The following is a 19,707-nucleotide window of genomic DNA, read 5'->3' as shown; positions in this document are numbered from 1 at the left end:
GCACTGTCCAGGTTTGTGATAGTTTTCCTTCCGAGGAGCAAGTGTCTTAATTTCATGACTGCAATCACAATCCTCAGTGATTTTGGAGCCCAAGAAAATAAAAGTCTGTCACTACTTCCACTTTTCCCCCTTCTATTTGGCATTCCCTCCTCCAGCAGACCACATTTTTTTCAGAACTCTTCACTATGACCTGTCCATCTTGGTCCTGCACACCATGGCTCCTAGCTTCACTGAGTTACTCAAGCCCCTTCACCACGACAAGGCGGTATCAATGAAGAGGCCTGAGAGGTTTACAGGTCCTTATTCTAAGGACCAGGGCTTGGCCTGGAACTTTGGCGAATGGCAAGGTCTAAACAGTTTGAGGCTGTCTGCTGAAAGTTCAGGTGGATAATTAAAATAGACTCTAAAAATTTGAGAACAAACAGAAAGAGTTATGAGTAGAACATCAAAGGTGTGAATTTAGAAAAGAAAGGAAAAGGGCAGAGGGCTCCTTAGTAGAAAAGCAGACCCTGGGTCCAGGCTGAAGACTGTGATACTTGCTAGATAAGAGGCTTGAAATAAGTTTCTATACCAAATTTCCTCTAAAATATGAGGACTGACTTTGTTAATGCCTCTCATACAGGGCTGTTCAAAGGATTAAATGAGCTAAACAATATCACACGTTTGATACAGGTCCTGGAATGTAGTAAATATATCTAATTAAAGAAAAATAAAAGAAACAGCAAAAGGGATGGATAGACAGAAAGTAAACAGGAGTTTTTGTTTGTTTTTTTCCTATTTTCCTCAATAATGTATCTCCAGTAACTTGAAGAATGACTGGCACATAAGATACCCAATAAATACTGGTTGAATAAATAAGTGAATGAACAAATGAATAGAATCAGTACAGTTCATCCTAGAAGCTAATGAAGGAAAATTTTCAATGACCATTATATGTTCAGTGTGAGATCCATATTTTTCTACAACTAACGTATATGATTTTGGCTTTGATTTATATTAATGTGACTTGCAAAGATGCTGAAGCACACTTCTTTTTTATTTGGAAACATAATAATTCAACATAATCCCTTGGAGGAGGGAATGGCAATGCACTCAGGTAGTCTTGCCTGAAGACCTTCATGGACAGAGAAAGGAGCCTGGAGAGTTATAGTCCATTGGATTGCAAGAGTGGGGCACTAGTGGGGCAACCGAACACACACGCAAAAGTCTAAGGGAAGGTCACTAGCCTTGTATGTGGAGGTCAAAGTGATTTTCAGGAGAGTGAGTGAGCTAGTATCAGATGGTATTTCTTCCCTGACTTGTTCTTCAGTCACTGAATTTAAACTCTGTTTTGTCTCTAGCTTTGGGAGGATAAGAATGACTTCTGTACCATTGTCCTTAAAAAAAGCATAATTTCCTTATAGTCCATTTGTGCAGATAAATAGTAAGCTGCATTATACTCAGATGTCATTGTATTTACTCATGCTATGTGAAATGCCTCCCTGAATACTTTCTTGTTTAATAGAGTTGGTCTAAATTAAATTTGTATTTTCTTACAATCATTCTTCTGGAGTGAATAAAATGTGTCTTTGTGCTGATTCAATTGCATTTTGGTGCACCTACTTTAGAATACTGGAGTGGGTTGCCATGTCCTCCTCCAAGGGAGCTTCCCAACCCAGGGATTGAACCCAGGTTTCTCCCCATTTGCAGACAGAGTCTTTGCTGTCTGAGCCACCAGAGAAGCAAATTAAATTTGTATTTTCTCACAAACATTCTTTCTGGGTGAATAAAACATGTCTTTGTGCTGATACAATCACATTTTAGTGCACCTCTTCCAGGATCTTTACCCTAACTCCATTTCTGACTCAGGTTGCATAGTTCTAAATCTTTTAGTTAACATCCTCAATTCCTGCCATTATCCTTCTCTAATACTACACTTCGCATGTATTCTGCCTTCTCTAACAATACAGGATCCTCCTCCTCTGACCATTTCTCCCTGTTTCTTTCCCGACTTCCTGACATAGTGGCTTTGGGCTCCTGAAACTATCTCTCCAGGGCATCCATGTTTTCTTTCCTAGCCTGAGTCCTTTTCAACAAGGCTCCCAGCTCTTTCTGACCATACACTTGCCTCAGCTTTGAGAATTTAGTATCTCCTAGTCCCAAATTCAGCTCACTCTGTACTGAAGAAAAAAAGAAAAAACCAGCCAGCACAAACCTCAAAAGCAACTGAGTCAGCACTTTCCTTCCTGCTTGTGGTTTTTAAAAGGATCTCTGTTTTTTGGTTTTGCTTTTTTTATTTTTTTTTTTCAGTTTTTCCATTATTTAAAAAAAAATTTTGTCTTTTATTTAAATATAGTTGATTTATGATGTTGTGCTAGTTTCTGGTATACAGCAAACTGATTCAGCTAGCTAGATAGATATGGATATGGGTATATATATATAGATAAATACATATACATAACTATTATTTTTCATATTCGTTTCCATGATGGTTTATTATAGGATATTGAATATAGTTCCTTCTGCTATACAGTAGAACATTATTGTTTATTTTATATATAATAGTTTATGTCTGCTAACTCCAGACTCCTAATTTATCCCTCTCTTTACCCTTTGGTAACCATACATTTGTTTTCTATGTCTGTGACTCTGTTTCCATCTTATAAATAAGTTCATTTGTATCTTATTTTAGATTCCACATATAAGTGATGTCATATGTTATGTGTCTTTCTCTGTTTGACCTATTTCACTTAGTGTGATAATCTCTAGGTTCATCCATGATGTGGCAAATGGCATTATTTCATTCATGTAAATGGCTAAGCAGTATCCCATTGTTGATTTTCATTTCAGCAGTTGTATCCTGCATTTTTATTGTTCCTTTTCCCCAGAGTCTGTATTGATTGTTCACTGAGCTAAGGTTGTCTAATATCCTCTGTAGACACAACCTCAGCATTCATTGGCTTTGCAAGGGGTGCCAACATCCAGAGTACTTCGTTGTTCTTTGGAGGGAATTCAGAGAGAAAATGTGAAGCAGAGAAGTTTTCTTGTGACTGTGAGTGAGAACCTAGGGTTTCTAAGATACTGATCTGTGCAGTGGAAGAAATGCTGGCTCTTGACCTATTTTCTGTGCATATGGGCTCCAATCATCACATGTACATGTTAACAAAAGGAGATTTACTCCCTAATGTTATACTTTAAAATGGATTTACATTAACAATTTTTAAGGTCATTTGATAGATTCAAGGAAAAGAATATTATCTCATTCATATTTTTATTCCAGAGTCTTTTACTCTGGGCTTCATAGAGTAAGGGCCCCCTATAACTTCTTGAATGAATTAAATAATATATGCCATGTCCTATGTGAGATTTATGATGTAAATTATCTGTAAAATTTTCTGCAAAAAGGGGCAAGATTCAGGCTTAAAAATTTATCTGCCAATATGCCAAGATACTGGGGCTTTCTAGATGGTACTACAGGTAAAGAACCCACCTCCCAATACAGGAGACGTAAGAGACACAGGTTTGGTCCTTGAGTCAGGAATATACCCCAGAGGAGGGCATGGCAACCCACTCCAGCGTTCTTGCCTGAAGAATCCAATGGACAGAGGGGCCTGGCGGGCAACAGTCCGTAGGGTTGCAGAGTCGGACAAAACTGAAGCAGCATAGCACGCATGCGTGCACGCCAAGATAGAGGCTATGCAGTGGTGGTGGTTGTGGTTTAGTGGCTAAGTCGTGTCCGACTCTTGCGACCTCAGGCTACAGTCCACGGGATTCTCTAGGCAAGAATACTGGAGTAGGTTGCCATTTCCTTCTCTAGGGGATCTTCCTAACCCAGGAATCGAACCTAGGTCTCCTGCATGGCAGGCAGGTTCTTTACCGACTGAGCCGGGAGGGAAGCCCAGGCTATACAGTAGTAACTCAATTATACTACTCCACTTGTGGGACACAAAAAAGTATGGAAGGTAAAGTATGAGGTGGCTAATTCTGGGAGACAGTACTATAGGTATTGAAAAGGATACATTTTTAATCTGCATATTCTTTACTTCTTGAAGTCTTCTTATATATATATATATATATAACATTAATCACATTATTTTGAAATCATTAGTTTAAATATTTTTTTAATGATATTAAGTAAGTCAAATACCAATAAATAATTATGTCAGCCTACCTCTTCAGACTATAGTGTTTGTGTGATTCACTGGTGAATTCCAATGCCTGGATGAGCTCCAAGCACATAGTAGGTGCCAAATGCATATATGCTGAATAAATTAATGATAAACCCATCCAAAATAAGTGCAATTGTAATTTGTTTTTCTTTTTTCATTTGCTCAATCTTTTAATATTTTATTTTAAATTAAAATATATAAACAACTAAAAATATTAATAAATTGCTTCAGTCATGTCCCACTCTTTGTGACGCTATGTACTATAGACTGCCAAGCTTCTTTATCCATGGTATTCCCCAGGCAAGAAGACTGGAGTGGGTTGCCATGCTCTCTTCCAGGGGATTGTAATAAATTAGATCTTTTTAATTAAATAGACACTTGATTTTTTTAATCCTGCTATATTATGGATGGATTAAAATCTTTTTCTTTTCCAACTCATCCCCTGATTCTCAGATTCACATGTTGTATTTTTTTTTTTGGTTAGACTGACAGAGTGACACTCAAAATGAACTTGTGTATAGATTGCTTTAATTGAATGAATGAAAACAATCATTTCAGTCATGACTTTTTTTTAAATTTAGCCACACCTGTAATTAAAGCTTGATAAAGAAATACCATGCAACAAAACCCAGCTCTCATACATTCAGCCCTCTCACTAATTACCTGCTTGCTAGATTTAAAAAACACACTTTTTCATTTGATTTAACTTTTAGTCAAACATCACTAGGATTGATACTAAGTTAGATTTTAAAAATATACTTTCAAAAGAGTTTAAGATTTGCATCTATCCTGAGTGTTACTGACATATAAACCTCAGTGGGCAGAGTTGAATCTCAGAAGGTTGGTTCCATTTTTGGTTCCACTAGCTTGATTAGCAAATTACAGAAAAAAAAAAAAAATCTGGGGAACAGAATACTCAGAAGAGCCAGGTCCCAAGAAACACAAAGTTACTGAAAGGAAAAGTCTGCTTTCCACAGCATCAAACTCCAACAGAAGATGGCAAATTTCCACTCAAGAAAAAAAGCACAGCCCACATTTGGGTTCCAGGAGGGCAAGGCAGATGCGGTATCCATGATTTAGGGCTCTTCATACTGTGGTTATTGACAGGTAGGGGAGGTTCTTGTGGACAGGCTTGAAGTTTTTCCTAAAGAAATTTAAATGGTATGTTTGGTGTTGATGACACAAATTTTATTTTGGTTGTTGTGGGTAAATATATTGAATTCTAAAGACTATTCCTCATTACCAAGGTAATTTAGCCTTTACTGATACTCTATCTATTTTGAGACAAATTGTCTTGCCTAAATTGTTTAGCATATAAAACTGTAATAGCTGAAAAGCAATCAAAAATGTCTTGAGATGCCAAAGGCCATTTAGATGACTCTGTGCGACATTGCATATAAAAACAATAACATTCTTGATTATATTTATTTTTGTATAATTTCATACATATAATTTGCATAATAAAACTACAGCATTAGATCTGAGGTTACACTGTTTATTCTAGTGCTAAGTAAACTCAGCACAGCATTTTAGAAAACATATATATATATATATTTTTTTTTTTAGCTCAATGCAGTTAAGGTGATTCTAACTCTTGGAAATAATCAGTAAATGATCATTATTTCGTTAGGGGTTGAGTTCCTCATTTCTGAAAGTATTTAAGCAAAGAATGGTGGTTAGTAAAGTTCAGCTTCCTTATTCCCTTGGATTCACATAATGGGAGAAATTTTATATGACTAGGAAATTGAGCCAAATGCCTTATAAACTTAGTCAATCATAATACAATGCTCTTTTGCTTTCCCTGTGGGCTCCCTGTGGGGCCTTATTATTTGCCTTGTTTATTTTTTTAATCTACTCATTGTTTATATTTAATTGAGTCCCATGGTAATATACTTACAAGAAATGAAAAGATAAAAAAGAGAAATCCATTAGTGTGTCCCTGGTAACAAATGCCTGAAAAATGAAAATGTTAGTCCCTCAGTCATGTTCAACTCTTTGCAGTCCCATGGACTGTAGCCCACCAGGCTCTTCTGTCCATGGAATTCTCCAGGCAAGAATACTGATGTGGGTAGCCATTCCCTTTTCCAGAGGTCTTTTCAACCCAGGGACTGAATCCAAATCTCCTGCATTGTAGGCAGATTCTTTAATATCTGAGCCACCAGGAAAGCCCAACATGGATTTTGTTAAAATACCATTTTTACTCTACATGAATTTTTCATTGTCAAATGAATATAATATTCCTAGTGACTTTAGCCAAGTATTACAGGTGAAAGCAAAACATAGCAAAAATGGAGAACTATGAAAGGTGAATAAGCTGATTGGCAACATTGTTTTGTTTACTTATCAGGAACACTTCAGTGATATTTATGTTTCCTGTAGAATCTGGGTGTTGCTATGGGCTTTAAGCAGAGGAATGGCATACTCTGTTCTAAAAGTTTCACTCTGGCTACTTTACTGAGGATTTACTGAAGAAGGAAGGACAGGTAGCTGTGGAGGGACTGCAAGGAGTCTATTGAACAATCCAGGTAAGAATAAATGGAACTTTTTTTTTTCCCCCGGGGAGGATGCGATGTAGTTGCCAAATGGTGAACAGTTTCTAGATATATTTTCAGGTGGAGCCAGGCAATTTTGGTGAGAAATCTGATACTGGGTCTGTGACAAACAAGAATCAAATTTAATTCTGGCTTGAGCAAGTGGGAGGATGGAGGAACCTCATGAGATGAGAGAGACTTACTTAGAGGAGACTGGGGGTGAGGCAGGAATGCAGGGTGGTTTGTTTTGTTTCAGATGCTGTTTGAATGTGTCACTATGCACTTCAAATAGGGCAGTTGTTTCAGTTCAGTTCAGTTCAGTTGCTCAGTCGTGTCTGACTCTTTGTGGCCCCATGAATCGCAGCACGCCAGACCTCCCTGTCCATCACCAACTCCCGGAGTTGACTCAAACTCATGCCCATCGAGTCAGTGATGCCATCCAGCCATCTCATCCTCTGTTGTCCCCTTCTCCTCCTGCCCCCAATCCCTCCCAGCATCAGGGTCTTTTCCAATGAGTCAACTTTTGGCATGAGGTGACCAAAGTACTGGAGTTTCAGCTTCAACATCAGTCCTTCCGATGAACACCCAGGAGTTATCTCCTTCAGGATGGACTGGTTGGATCTCCTGGCAGTCCAAGGGACTCTCAAGAGTCTTCTCCAACACCACAGTTCAAAACCATCAATTTTTCAGCGCTCAGCTTTCTTCACAGTCCAACTCTCACATCCATACATGACCACTGAGGGCAGTTGCTTACATGAGTCTTATATTCTGGCTTGATTCACATTTTAGGGGGGTTAAAGTCCAAGTGATAGCATTTAAAATCAAGAGACATCTTGAAATCATGAGGAAAATGAGGTAGATTGAGAGGTGTTCAGCCTCAAAGTCATATATTTTACAGATTAGAGGATGTGGAGATGCTAGAAAAAGGAAATGGATAAAATGTGGAAAGAAAAGTCTATAGCTGAACTCAGAGAGTGCATGGTCATGCATAGTAGCCCCAGAAAGAGGGAAAGATCAAATGTTCCATACCATCAACACATCAGAATGATTAGGAAGGATGATGAATGGTTGAAGGGCAATAGTGCAGCAGAATGATTTTGCTGTCCTGAAGAGGGCAAAGCATAATTCAGTGGATTCAAGAGGGAATACAGGCAGTGAATAGAGACGATACTTTTCAGAAGGGAAGGGATTAAAATGAACAGACAAATGAAAGTAGTATTTGGAGAAGAGAATAGCATCAAGACGTTTTATTGCTCTGATTGCCTTTATAAAAGAGAGAGAAAACCAGCATGCTAACAAGCTGAGGAAATGATCCAACTGAGAGGGTGCCACTGTTTATTCGGGGAGTAAGGGGGAGTGATACCCGCAATACCTTCAACTACGTGGGAGGATGTAGCACCTGTAGAGGGATTTGCCTTAACCTGGGCTTACACTGTTTATTCAGAGGAGGAAATAGGGAGCAGATGCACACGAACTCAGGGTAGGTAGTCGGGGAATTTAGTGGCCTGAGAGTTTGGCTGTTTCCATTGGAGGATTTCAGTTTTGTTTTTCTGGTTATTTTGTTGTTGTTGTTTAATAGTACAGTAGGTATTAATATTTTGCTGAAGGTATAGATACACGAGAAAGTGTTGGGAGTTTGAAAACAGAAGAACATTATGAAGCAATTACTAAGGAAAATGGGACGTGAATAGATAAAGGACATATAGAATGAATGCTTCAAGCAATAAGGATGCATTGGAATCCATTGGCTGTAAATTTAAAATGGCTACCTTATTGTCTCTCACCTCCCTTACAGAAAGAAAACTCACGTATGGCAGGTGAATGCTGACTAACAAAATTGGTTATGACAATGAACTGAATGGAAGCAAAGGAAAAATTGGGGCTTCCCTTGTGGCTCAGCTGGTAAAGAACATGCCTGCAATGCAGGAGACCTGGGTTCGATCCCTGGGTTGGGAAGATCCCCTGGAGAAGGGAAAGGCTACCCACTCCAGTATTCTGACCTGGAGAATTCCATGGACTGCATAGTCCATGGGGTTGCAAAGAGTTGGACACAACTGAGTGAATTTCACTTTCATTTCACTTTCAAAGGAAAATACTGTTGAATATATACACCAACACAATGGACATGAGTTTGAGTAGGCTCCAGGAGTCGGTAATGGACAGGGAAGACTGGCATGCTGCAGTCTATGGGGTCACAAAGAGTCGGACATGACTGACTGAACTGAAGTGTATACAGAAAGGAGTGATTACAGTGGCTGAGCATGGTATCCAGCTCGACACGGACAGCAGTGAAGGTACAAGTTAGCTCAGTACAAGGCTTCACAAAAGCGTACACACACACATGCACACGGAGAGCAGGTTATCCTTAAATATTGTTTGAAAGGAGAAACTTTCCCAAGGTATCTTAGGAGTTATGCTATGTCTAACTTCTTTTTCAGACAAAGCCCACATATGAGAAAAGGAAGGTATTTGCTTCCTTATGTGCTTGACTTTTTTTTTTTTTAACTTTGCTATTATCATTGGTTTCTAAGTTTGATTTTAGTCAGAGTCCTTTTTGGCCTATGTCTTTGAACCTGAGACCACTTGTAGAATTCAAAGAATCCAACAAATGAAGTTTTCTGAGGTTCTTTCCAAGATTTCATATCCATATTCAGCTTCTGATCTCAAGATGTATTCTTTCAAAGCAAGATGAAATCATGCATTTGCTCTTCTATAATGCAGTACCTAAAGATCTGAACTAACTTAAAAATTAGTCTCTGAAGTTCCAGATGTCAGTATTTATAAATGTTTTTATGCCTTGCAAACAATGCTTTTCCAAAATGTTTTCCTCTTCTACAGGCAATGAAGTCCCAAAATTTGTCCACTGTTACTGAGTTTCAGCTGCTGGGATTCCAGAACCTTCTTAAGTGGCAGACCTTGCTTTTTATCATTTTCTTGTTCATCTACTTTCTCACAGTGACAGGGAATATTGTCATTATTGTCGTGGTGAGCCAGGACCAGTGGCTGCACTCACCTATGTACACATTCCTCAAACATCTCTCCTTTCTGGAGATCTGGTATACATCCACCATTGTGCCCCTTCTCCTAGCCACTCTGGTCTCTCAGGGCCACGCCATCTCCTTCCATGCCTGTATAGCACAGCTCTACTTCTTTGTATTCTTCGGGGCCACTGAGTGCTTTCTTCTGGCTGTGATGGCCTATGACCGATATCTGGCAATCTGTAGTCCACTGCACTACTCTTTTCTGATGAGTCCTGAGATCTGCACCAAGTTGGTGGCTATCTCCTGGTTGACAGGAGTTGGCACAGGATTTCTGCCCTCTCTAATGATTTCCAGGTTGGACTTTTGTGGGCCCAACCAGATCAATCATTTCTTCTGTGACCTCCCGCCCCTCATGCAGCTCTCATGTTCCAGTGTTTATGTCACTGAGATGGTCATCTTTATCCTGTCAATTGCTGTGCTGTGCATTTGCTTTATTCTTACACTGGTGTCCTATGTTTTTATTGTGTCATCAATATTGAGAATTCCTTCAGCTTCTGGCCGAATGAAAACCTTTTCCACATGTGGTTCTCATTTAGCTGTTGTCACTATCTACTATGGGACCATGATCTCCATGTATGTTCGCCCCAGTGCCCACCTGTCACCAGATATCAACAAGATTGTTTCTGTCTTCTATACTGTGATCACTCCACTGTTGAACCCTGTCATCTACAGCTTGAGGAACAAAGACTTCAAAGATGCTCTTAGAAAAGTCATGAGAAGAACTTGTGGCATCTATGGGGTAAGAATGAAGGAAAATCTCTTTATCAGATAAAGAAAATCAATATAGAATACACAGTGAATTAAGTTCAGGAAACATGAATGGCAGGTTCAGAGCCTTGAAACATGAATGCCATTATTTTCATTACATTAAATTCTACAAGTTAGTTGGAGGGCATTACCAACTCAATGGACGTGAGTTTGAGCAGGCTACAGGAGTTGGTGATGGACAGGGAAGCCTGGCGTGCTGCAGTCCACGGGGTCACAAAGTCAGACATGACTGAGTGACTGAACTGAACTGAAATTCCACAAGTCATAATAAAAGAGTGTCTGCATGACCCTTTGCGAACAACTGCTCAGAAGATAAATTGCCTCTTTCAAACTACTTTGGGTACAATTTTGTCCTGGATGCTTTCTTTCAATTTTATGGGAATCTGATTGTGTAATTCCAACGCATGAAGATTACATATATAATATTTTCAGATTCTACAAAAGGGTTACTCTTAAGTTCATAAGCCTGTGTACAGAAAATTATACATCTTTTAAATACTATTAGGAAATTGGTCTTGTAGACTCAGCTCCTGATGTTATTGGTCTTTGTTAAATAGCTGTGAAATGAATGAATGAAAAAAGAAAAGATAAATGAAATATGTGTTGACCTGAATTATCTTCTAGTGACAGGAAAAAGCAAAGGAGGATTTTTGAAGTGCCAAAGATTTAGTATAGTGATTTAGAGTTTTTCTGTTGTTTAATGAAATTATAGGAAAGAAGAGAAGGAAGGGCGGGAGAGGGAGGAAGAGGAGATAGAAGAATAACTGGCAGAAGGAAAGTTCAGTTCAGTTGCTCAGTCATGTCCGACTCTGCAACCCAATGGACTGCAGCACACCAGGCCTCCCTGTCCATCACCAGCTCCCAGAACTACCCTTTCCAATGTAAATTTCCTTTATAATTGCAGATATTCCCCAAGAATGAGGGAATGTACATTTTCTTTCAGTCACTTAAAGGGGAAGCAAAATGCTTTTTCTGAGTTGGCTGTCTTTATTGCTTTTAGCTTGAAGTATCCTCATGCCAAAATGTTATGTTTTGGAGTGACATAGTATAAACCCCACCATTCTTAAAAATAGCAGAAAATCTCAGAAGACTATCACTTTAATTAAATAGAATTTGAATTCAAAGAGTCAAGAAGAGTGGTTTGCTGGGAGTTGGCTCCTATCTGTTTGAAAGCTAATGGATCAACTTCATGAATTCTGGTGGCTCTGTCTTTAAATTATTGGTAGTTTTATACAATGGTAGAAAGCTTTATACTATGGAATTCCACTTGGTATCAGGTGGCCTTGGCCTTCAGTGGCTTGAAGCAGGGTTTCAGTTCACAATCAGAGATTGAAGTCAGGTTGCAGTGTGAGATCACCAAATACTAACTGCTAGGCAGAGGTTAGTGACAAGACTCTGGCCATTTCACTTTGCAGAAAAATAATTCCCACAAAGATGGAGAGTAGTGAAACAAGTATTTATTAGGAGGATAAAGGAGTTCGGTACCTGTGGATAGACATGAGCAGATTCAGAGAGTCACTGAATTGCACCCTAATGGTAGTTTAAATTACTTTTATAGGACATTTCTTCTGGGTTTGCTTTGTTTAATAACTTTGATTTGCCTTGTTCAGAGTCTATATTTGGTATATCTCAAGATACTCCCATGTGTGCGCATGCATGTCTTAGCTAAGATAAATTCCACTGAAAAGATCTATGGTATGGGTAAGGCATCCTTTAGTATCACTCCCCTTTTGAACTCCAAAGAGACTTTCTGCACAAGTGTAGTAGAGGAGGTCTCCTGACTTTGAGAAAGAGAAATACATATTCTCCAGTCTTCTGTCTAGGCAAAGCCCAGCCTCCTCTCTCAATTGTCCTGCTATTAATATTCTGGAGTTTCAGTCCTTAGGGAATGAATTTCAAATCATTTTACCCTGGGGGTCCCATCTACCTCCTACCTCACACTGCTGCTTTTTTATGCTTGTTTGTATATTAAAAGTGAGTTTGTAAATATTCCAAGCAAATCATTACTCACTTCCTCACTGAAAGGAATAAGACACCAAAGAATTACATGACTATTCTGCAAAATTTCTTCAAACATCACTCTGCAGCCTGTCTCTACAGAGGTTATAAACACTGTAACACTTGAAGCTGGAGATTATCAGTCATCTGAATTTTTGCACACTGATACATTTCATGCAAAAATGGGCACAATAAAGGACAGAAGTGGTATGGACCTGACAGACGCTTGCTAGCAGTTCTTCCCAGGTGGCTCAGATCACTGGGTCTGGAAGATCCTCTGGAGAAGGAAATGGCAATCCCCTCCAGTATTCTTGCCTGGAGAATCCCATGGACAGAGGAGCTTGATGGACTATAGTCCATGGGGTCCCAAAGTGTTGGACCCGAATGAGTGAGTAGCACGATACTAACAGAAGCAGAGGATATTAAGAAGAGGTGTCAAGATTACACAGAAGAACTATGAAAAAGGTATTCATGACACGAATAACCGTGATGATGTGATCACTCACCTAGTGCCAAATATCCTGGAGTGCTGAAGTCAAGTGAGCATTGGGAAGAATTACTATGAACAAAGCTAGTGGAAGTGACAGAATTCCTGTGAAGTGATTTCAAATCCTAAAAGATGACTCTCTTAATCTGCTGCACTGAATATGCCAGCAAATTTGAAAAACTCAGTAGTGGCCACAGGACTAGAAAAGGTCAGTTTTCATTCCAATCCCAAAGAAGGGTAATGCCAAAGAATATTCAAACTACTACACAATTGCATTCATTTCATATGCTAGCAAAGTGTTAGTCACTCAATAGTGTCTGACTCTTTGTGACTCCGTGGACTGTAGCCCACCAAGCTCCTCTGTCCATGGGATTCTCCAGGCAAGAAAAATTGAATGGGTTGCCATTTCCTTCTCCAGGGAATCATCCCTACACAGGAATCGAACCCCAGTCTCCTGCATTGAAGGAAAATTCTTTACCATCTCAGCCACCAGCGAAGCTCAGTGAGAACTTCTCAAAGGTCACTCCACCCTCAGCCTTCTCACATGCCAGCAAGGTAATGTCAAAATCCTTCAAGCTAAGCATCAACAGTACATGAACTGAAAACTTCCAGATGTACAAGCTGGATTTAGAAAAAGAAGAGGAACTAGAGAGAAAATCGCCAACATCCATTGGCTCATAGATAAAGCAAGGGAATTCCAGAAAAAAAATCTGCTTCTGCTTCATTGACTATGCTAAAGCCTATGACTGTGTTGATCATAAAAAGCTGGAAATTCTTAAAGAGGTGGATCTATCAGTGGTTACCTGCCACTTGAGAAACCTGCATGCAGGTCAAGAAGCAACAGTTAAAACCAAACATGGAACAATATACTGGTTCAAAATTGGGAAAGAAGAGTGACAAGGCTGTATATTGTCACCCTGCTTATTAACTTATATGCAGAGTAGATCATGCAAAATTCTGTGCTGGAAGAGGCTCAAGAGGGAATCAAGATTGCTGGGAGAAATAACAATAACCTCAGTTATGCAGATGACAGCACCCTAAGAGCAGAAAGTGGAGAGGAACTAGATAGCCTCTTCATGAAGGTGAAAGAGGAGAGTGAAAAATCTGTCTTAAAATTTAATATTTAAGAAACAAAGACCATGATGACTGGTCCCATTGCTTCATGGCAAGTAAATGGGGGGAAGTAGAAATAGTGGCAGACTTTATTTTCTTGGGCTCTAAAATCACTGCAGATGGTGACTGCAGCCATGAATTTATAAGATGCTTGCTCCTTGGAAGAAAAACTATGACAGCCTAGACAGTGTATTAAAAAGCAGAGACATCGCTTTACCAACAAAGGTTCATTCAGTCAAAGCTATGGCCTCCCCAGTAGTCAAGTACAGATGTGAGAGTTGGTCAGAAGGCTGATTGCCTAAGAATTAATGTTTTCAAACTGTGGTGCTGGAGAAGACTCTTGAGAGGCCCTTAGACTGCAATGAGTTCATACCAGTCCATCCTAAAGGAAATCAATCCTGAACATTCTTTGGAAGGACTGATACTGAAGCTGAAGCTCCAATACTTTGGACAACTGATGTAAAGAGCCGATTCATTGGAAAAGATCCTGATACTGGAAAAGATAAAGGGCAGGAGGAGAAGGAGGCAACAGAAAATGAAGTGGTTGGATACCATTATTAACTCAATGGATGTGAGTCTGAACAAACTCCAGGAGATAGGGAAACACAGGGAAGCCTAGTATGCTGCAGTTGATGGGGTTGCAAAGTCAGACATGACTGAGCAATTGAATAGCAACATAATGTCCTTTCTTCTGAAGTTAAACACTATTAATTGTCAAACTTTTAGGAACATTTGATATATCAATCTCTTGTATTTTAAATGTAGAGAAAAATATTTTTTTCCTACTTTCAACTTTTATGTTGATTTTCATTACAAGAATCTTTTTAATTTTTATGTATCCACTATATGAGATTTTGTCTTTTAATTTCTGGGGTGATTTTCTTAATTAGAAAGTAACTCAAAACAAGATTTGGCTTTATTTCTTATGTTTATTATCTTATTATTCACATCATATTTTTAATTAAATATATTTGAATTTTCAGCTTTTGAGATCTTCCAGATGGATAGTCAGAGAATACATAATACCTAAGGATTTCAGAAGAGCACTGCTTAATTACAAGATTTAACATAAAGCCTACAGTAATTTGGAAACTGTGGTATATGTATAAATGTAGTTGTTCTGTCACTAAGTCATGTCTGAAACTTTTCAACACCATGGATTGCTGTGCACAAGGCTTCCCAGTCTTTCACTATCTCCCAGAGTTTGTTCAAACTCATGCTCATTGAGTTGGTGATGCTACCCAACCATCTCATTCTCTGTCATGCTCTTCTCCTCCTGCCCTCAATCATTTCCAGCATCAGAGTCATTTCCAATGACTGGGCTTTTTGCATCAGGTGGCCAAAGTATTGGAGCTTCAGCTTTAGCATCAGTTCTTCCAATGAACATTCAGGGTTGATTTCCTTTAGAATTAACTAGTTTGATCCCTTTGCCATCCAAGGGACATTTAAAGTCTTCACCAGAATCACAGTTTGAAAGCAGCATTATTTCATTGCTCAGTCCTTTGTTGTCCAACTTTCATATCTGCATGTGATTACTGAAAAAGTCATAGCTCTTACCACAAGGACTTTTGGTGGCAAAGCAGTGTCTCTGCTTTTTAATACACTGTCTAGATTTGTTATAGCTTTTCTTCCAATGAACAAGTGTCTTTTAATTTAAAAGCTGCATCAAAACATGTATATTATCAAGTGTGAAACAGATCGCCAGTCCAGGTTGGATGCATGAGACAAGTGCTCAGGACTGGTGCACTGGGATGACTCAGAGGGATGGGATGGAGAGGGAGGGGGGAGAGGGGATCAGGATGGGGAACACATGTAAATCCATGGCTGATTCATGTCAATGTATGGCAAAAACCACTACAATATTGTAAAGTAATTAGCCTCCAACTAATAAAAATAAATGGGGGGGGGCGGCTGCAGTAACCATCTGCAGTGATTTTGGAGCCATAGAAAATAGCCTGTCCCTACTTCCACTTTTTCCTTACTATTTGCCATGAAGTGATGGGGCCAGATTCCATGATCTTAGTTTTTTGAATGTTGAGTTTCAAGCCAGCTTTTTCACTCTCCTCTTTCACCTCATCAAAAGATTCTTTAGTTTTTTGCTTTCTGATGTCAGAATAGTAGCATCAGTGTATCTGAGGTTGTTGATATTTCTCCAAGTATTCCTGATTCCAGCTTGTGATTCAACTAGCCCAGCATTTTGCATGATGGATTCTGCATAAAAGTTAAATAAGCAGGGTGACAATATACAGCCTTGTTGCAGCACTTCTTTCTCAATTTGAACCAGTTCATTGTTCCATGTCTGGTTCTACCTATTGCTTTTTGACCCACATACAAGCTTCTCAAGAGAAATGTAAGTTGGTCTGGCACTCCAATCCCTTTAAGAATTTTCCACAGTTTGTTGTGGTCCACACAATCAAAGGCTTTAAAGTAGTCAGTGAAGCAGATGATTTTTCTGGAATTCCCTTGCTTTCTCTGTGATCCAACAAATGTTGGCAATTTGATCTCTGGTTCCTCTGCCTCCTCAAAATCTGCAAGTTCTTGGTTCATGTACTGCTAAGCCAAGCCTGGAGGATTTTGAGGATAACCTTGCTAGCACGTGAAATAAGTGCAATTGTATGGTAGTTTGAACATTCTTTGGCATTATCCTTTTTTGGGATTGGAATTAAAACTGATCTTTCCTTCCCCAACACAATATTGTGAAGCAAGTATCCTCCAATTAAAATTTTAAAAAAATAAAAAAGAAAACTGACCTTTTCCAGTCTTGTGGCCACTGCTGAGTTTTCTAAAAATTCTGACATATTGCATGCATCACTTTAGCAGTATCATTTTTTAGAATTTTAAATAGCTCATCTGAAATTCTGTCACCTTCACTAGCTTTGTATAATATGGACACATAAATCAATGAGACAGACTAGTGAGTATAGAACTAGACTCAAGTATCTATGGACAATTAAATCTTGAGAAATATGTTAAGATCATTCAATGGAGAAAGGATAGTCTCTTCAACAAATGATGTTGGTACAACTGATATCCATATTAAAAAAAAATACTTGAGCATTTTTCTCACACTATTTCAAAACGTATCATTGCTTAAATGTAATCTGCAAAGTCATAAAACCTCTATTAAAAAACATAGGAAGAGCTCTTAATGAAGGAGGAAGCAGAACAGGCTCTATCTTGAAAGCAGGACTCCCTCTTGGGCTGGACTGTGGACTTTGAGCGATGTGCCCAGTATCTATGGAAATGACATACCAACTGGAAAACCAGGCCTTGGAAGTGGCTCTTCCTCCTCTAAAAGAATACCCTAATTATCTGTGTAACTGAATAAAATCATCCATTCTATTATGCTTATTGGGGTATGACCACAGGCCTATCAATAACTGTCCACTGTTAACTACCTAGGCTTAAGGCATATGAATCATGGGTTAACTTTAACTGTTGGGGAATTTGGGGAGGTGGGTTTGTGCACAGCACTTAGGGCATATAAGGTTTTCACAAAAACTGGTTGGGATCCGTGGCTAAGAGGAGACTCTGCTTTGGGCCCGCCGGTGCAATAAACTGCACTCCACTATCTGTATTGTCCTTCTGCCTGAGTTTGTTTCCCAGAACATGTGGCTACAACATTAAGACCTTGCTTCTGGGAATACTTTTCAGATAGACATATAAAGCATGTGCTTAGTTGCTCAGTCGTGTTTGACTCTTTGAGATCCCATGGGCTATAACCCGCCAGGCTTCTCTTTCCATGGGGTTTCTCCAGGCAAGAATAACAGAGTGGGTTCCCATGCCCTCCTCATATAAAGCATGCTGCTGTTGCTGCTAAGTCACTTCAGTCATGTCCTACTCTGTGCAACCGACCCCATAAACGGCAGCCCACCAGGCTCCCCCGACCCTGAGATTCTCCAGGCAAGAACACTGGAGTGGATTGCCATTTCCTTCTCCAATGCATGCAAGTGAAAAGTGAAAGTGAATTCTCTCAGTCGTGTCCAACTCTCAGAGACCCCATGAACTGCAGCCCACCAGGCTCCTCCGTCCACAGGATTTTCCAGGAGAGAGTACTGGAGTGAGTTGTCATTGCCTTCCCTGCATATAAAGCATGTCACTTTAAAAAAATAAAATTTTCTTAGTGAAAAGAAAAATTTCTGACTTTTGAATTATTCTGCTAAGGACCTAAGAGACAATCTTCTACAGACTAGAGAAAATATTTTGAATCAAATATGAGACAAAGAACTTGTTTCCAGAAAGTATAAAGAATGCTTACAATTTAATAAAAAAAAATAAATAAACTCAATTTTTAAAAATGACAAAAAGTTGGTTAAAAAAGCACTCCATTAAGGAAGATATAAGATGGCAAATATGTCCATGAAAAAATAATATGCATTATTAATTATTAGGAAAACACAAATTAAAAGCACAAGGACATACCATCATATATCTAGAATAGGTAAAGTTAAAATGAAATACTAATTGTTAGGAAAAATGCACAGCAACTCAAACTCTTACACTTTGCTGGTGAGAATGCAAAATAGTGAACATGGCTTTACCAAAACAACTCAACAATTCCACTCCTAGAATTTCACTCACGAGAAATTAAGATATAAATCTACCTAAGGATCTGTATTAAATTATTGACAGCAACTTTATTCAATACTGACTGGGAAAAAATTCAAATGTTTATCAGCTGATAAAAGGATTAACACATTTCAGAATATCCATAAAACAGAATATTCCTGAGAAATTGAAAAAAAAAAACCATTAAAACATGCAACATAGGACTAATCTCAAAAAACATTATGCTTTGTGAAGAAAGGCAATTCCTGGAGATTACATACAGCAGAAGTTTATTCATATAACAGACTGGAGAAAACAAAACCATTGAATCAAGTGTCCGAAATGTTGTTCCTAAACCAGCAAAGATGCTGGGATTCTTGGCCTCTGGAGGAGAAGAATTCAATCTGGAGCCAGAGATGAGGCTTGATCGCTCAGAGCTTTTGTGTAATAAAGTTTTATTAGAGTGTAAATGAGATAGAGAAAGCTTCTGACATAAACATCAGAAAGGGGCAGAAAGAGTACCCTCTTGCTAGTCTTTAGCTGGATGTTATATAGCTACTAGCACTCTGTTAATTAAAGAAAAGAAATGTCTCAAAACTCAGAGAATAGCACCAGGTGAGTCATCCCAGGCCATAAAATGATTGACATGAATCTTGAAAAAAGGCAAATTTCCAAGCAAATATATAGTTTCATTAACATAGATTAGGAGAACAAGGTATGAGTAAAACATACTGGTTTGTCAAGTAGGTTCTGAGCCTAAATCTGAGCCTTTAGGGGGAACGACTTGAAGGTAGAGTCTAGGGTAATGCATAGTACATTAACATAGCTTAAGACAAACATTTCTATATGAAAAATGCATTGGTTAGCTCAAGGTTTGAGAAAAGTTAAGTTCAGGTGGAACCAGGTGTCATGGCAACACAGATTTTTTTTAATATAAATTTATTTATTTTAATTGGAGGCTAATTACTTTACAATATGGTATTGGTTTTGCCATATATTGACATGAATCCACCATGGGTGTACACGTGTTCTCCATCCTGAACCCCCCTCCCACCTCCCTCCCCACCCCATTC

General features: G+C 38.8%; 1 protein-coding gene across 1 annotated transcript; it reads left to right on the top strand.

The window, feature by feature from the left end:
- Nucleotides 1-9,520: 9,520 nt before the first annotated feature.
- On the top strand, nt 9,521-10,492 carry LOC110151067 (olfactory receptor 11L1-like). The gene has a single exon (XM_020914307.2). The coding sequence runs from the start codon at nt 9,521-9,523 to the stop codon at nt 10,490-10,492; it is 972 nt and encodes a 323-aa protein (XP_020769966.2).
- Nucleotides 10,493-19,707: the final 9,215 nt, after the last annotated feature.

The sequence above is a fragment of the Odocoileus virginianus genome, chromosome 3 (genome assembly GCF_023699985.2).
Source record: "Odocoileus virginianus isolate 20LAN1187 ecotype Illinois chromosome 3, Ovbor_1.2, whole genome shotgun sequence".
NCBI lineage: Eukaryota > Metazoa > Chordata > Mammalia > Artiodactyla > Cervidae > Odocoileus > Odocoileus virginianus.
The sequence above is the reverse complement of the archived record's forward strand: the minus strand, read 5'-3'. Positions and strand labels throughout refer to the sequence as shown.

Coding starts and splice junctions, on each gene's coding strand:
- LOC110151067 (XM_020914307.2), top strand. CDS start 9,521: ATGAAGTCCCAAAATTTGTCCACTGTTACTGAGTTTCAGCTGCTGGGA.